The 3,042-nt window shown below is 46.9% G+C and overlaps 1 protein-coding gene across 1 annotated transcript in view; it reads right to left on the bottom strand.

Annotated features, from left to right (window-relative positions):
* LOC104506152 (coiled-coil domain-containing protein 30-like) overlaps positions 1 to 704 on the bottom strand; it is a gene marked incomplete at both ends in the record, with an annotated part of 16,365 nt that extends 15,661 nt beyond the window's left edge. Inside the window, 1 exon segment of the mRNA XM_010147003.1 lies at positions 609 to 704. Within this exon segment, the coding sequence (XP_010145305.1) occupies positions 609 to 704 (96 nt within the window).
* Between the last annotated feature and the right edge of the window lie 2,338 nt (positions 705 to 3,042).

Here is a 3,042-nt window from a genome sequence, read left to right as displayed (position 1 = left end):
TCCCTACACAGGACTCTTTTTCCCTCCCTGAGACAATGTCATTAATTAAGATACATTTCCAAACACAACGTATGAGAGGTTTTTCTATGCAGAGGGTTCCACCACACCCCATGAGAGTTTGCCCAAAGGACAAATCAATTCCGTCCGCTTGCAGTCCCACGGCTGTCGTGAGGGCTAACCCCAAGCCTGCCCTGCACTGCTAACCTCCTCTTCCAGTCTTGCTCCTAGAGTGCAGGAGACAGAGACTGCTCCCACTGACCCACGATTCTGCAGAAAAGTCACTTCAGCTGATATAAAAAGAGCTATTTTTCACTCCCTTGTCCTTGATCTGCTCACCTCCACTTTCTTTGACTCACCATTAGAGGCAAGCGAGTGCTTACAAGCCAACCCTAACCCAAAGCTCTGGAGATGTGAACCCTGTCTCTCAGCAGAATCAACTCACACGTAGCACCAGGCTGATGTGGTTGCACAGCCTGAAGTTCAGAGCTCGCCCACATCCCATCAGCTAAAAACAATAAAAACCTCACTGCGTGCTTAAGAAGAGACCCACCACACAAAACCTCCACTACATGCCATGCCATCAGCAAGAAAACGTGCACGTGCCTTACCTCACTCACTGCCTCTCCAGTAAGCCACATCGATTCACACCGCTGTTGGAGTCCATCTTCTGACATCTGATGAATGTGATCAAACTCGTCCTTGCACTGAAAGAGGTTTTAATAATCAGCCCCACCAGCAAGCATGCTGCCATGTACCCCTGGACACCAGAGTGTAGGATTTTCCGTTTCAACATCTCTCGATCGGAAGGGGGTTTGTAATTGTACTTTATATTTGAAGAGAACATTTCAACCAGAGTTATCACAAATCCTTGTGCAAATCCCCCAGTTGTCCCGGCTGGTACTGGGAATTCTGCGGGTTCATGACTTCTTTTAAAACCTGTGATCTCTTTGGCATCTTCCTTCGAGAACCTGTGGGCTCAGCTATACCCAAAGAGATGCACTGGTGCTGAGTATGCCCGACTCACAGTACCAGAGTAACACTGGGTTACTTCCCCACATCCCTCTCTTTTGAGCCACTTAGCACGTGAGGAGATTCCCGCTCCCTTGCGGCCTGCATACGTGCACCAGCATCGAGGACTCGCTAATGACATTGGTTGTCATTCATATTTTGCACCTCGGCTCTAGACAGGTGAGTGTGCTTGTACATGCCATGCTTTCCGCCAGATTTCAGAAAGCATTCCCCTACATACGTGTTGGAGACGACTACACAAAGATGCATGTCTGTACCCTGGCCTTTTGCATTGGTGAGGATGCGTCAAAAATATCAATTATGCTTGAGCAGTCTAGCTAAAAGCTGCATTCATTTCTGTACAGACGGGGACGTATCTGGACCTCCAGTCTAAGAGTGAAACGAGTACGTAACAGGTCATTTGAGAATAAGAAAGGCTACACATTCCAGTAAACAGAGTAACAAGAGTAATTAACCCATTAACCTGTAACACTGCTGCGACTCTAATGATTCTGTAAAACAAGTGCAACGCTACTCCGAACAATGGAGAGCTTAATCAACAGTTTCTAGTCCACAGGCATGGACAGCAATGACATCAGCTGGGGAGAATAAACAGTCCGCTTTAGAGAAACTATTCCCTGAAAACACAGATCTCCAGTGTCTTTCACCTGGTTTTTAAAACCGAGAAAGGTGCCCAGTAGAAGAACTGCAGAGAAGTTGTGTTTGAGTAGCAATGAGGAGCTTACAGTGCATTTTGATCATGCAACAATATGTTTTCCTTTCATAAGTCTCATTCCTCCAAACAGCTGCATGAAAAGTGAGTAAAAATCAGGTATTTACAGCCCTGTGTACCTGCTAGTGCACTCTGGCACTATGTACCAGGAGGAATTAAGTAAACTCCACATTGTCCTTCACACAGAGACAGCCTACATTGTCTCCATACACAAGACTTTGCCAGGGCTCTGTCTTTCACCCAGCCCAGCTGCACCAACACTCCCTCCATCTTTACCAGTAGTCAGGACCAGTCGTGTTACAGGAACATGTTCACCACAGGATCATGGGAAAGAACAGCCCAGTTCCCCTGGCAAATGCTCGGCAGCAGATGTGGTTAACTGGCATCCCACTGGAGAGCTACAGCTCTACTTCCTCTCTGTAACTACAGCGGGGTTCCTATCACAGTGCTTCATGGGAAAAGTGGTGTGCTTGCAGCAAACCTTTGTATCCAGTGACATGGATTCGCGGGTGGATTATTCAGGGTTTGCAGAGAGATGTTTTCTATCCCAGAGCAGGAGACAGCACTTCAGGAAAGTTTCTCTGCCTCACTGCAAACAGATTGATTCTGGGGTGGATATTGACATCTGAAAGTGTTACTGTTCCATGGATGAATCCTGAATGACACCCAACCCTACACTAGTTAGGCGGACTAGGGCTCTACAGCCAGAATGGGATGCTCTTGAGGTCAGTACAACCCCAACTGGCACAGAAAAGGCAGATAAAAGGCAATTGTTCACTGCCTCTTAATACAATACAAGAGCTGGAGAGCATCAAATGAGGCCAGGAGGTGGTAGACTGAAACAAAGGAACTTCATGTGACAGCAAGTGAACTGTGAAAGTCCTTCCTACGAGACGTTGAGGATAAGAAAACTGCATGGGTTTTACAAGCAACCAAGCTCATGGAAGATAAAAATTAACCAAGGACTATTAAATACATTTATAGCACCTCTGGTTCAGACACTGCATGCCACGAGGGGCAAGGGGGAGGATTTCTGATGAACTATCACAACATATTTGCCCTCCTATGACTCTGCCTTCTGAGGTTTTGCATTTGGCTTCCGGTGAGATGGCACAACACAGCCCAAACCAAGCTGAGCTTCGCAGCAGGTCTACTGCGCCTCCCTCCATCAGCGAGCCTGCTCAAAAAAAGGCCAAGTAGCTTTTCAACTCCAAACCAGTTTTATCAGAATGAAAAACTAGAACCTGTGGAAAGTCCAAGGTAGTGACAGAAGATGATCCAACGGGATGCGGTTTAACAAG

Source organism: Eurypyga helias, unplaced genomic scaffold (assembly GCF_000690775.1).
Source record: "Eurypyga helias isolate BGI_N326 unplaced genomic scaffold, ASM69077v1 scaffold46362, whole genome shotgun sequence".
NCBI classification, from domain to species: domain Eukaryota; kingdom Metazoa; phylum Chordata; class Aves; order Eurypygiformes; family Eurypygidae; genus Eurypyga; species Eurypyga helias.
Note: the sequence above shows the minus strand (reverse complement) of the source record. Positions and strands in the feature narration are given on the sequence as shown.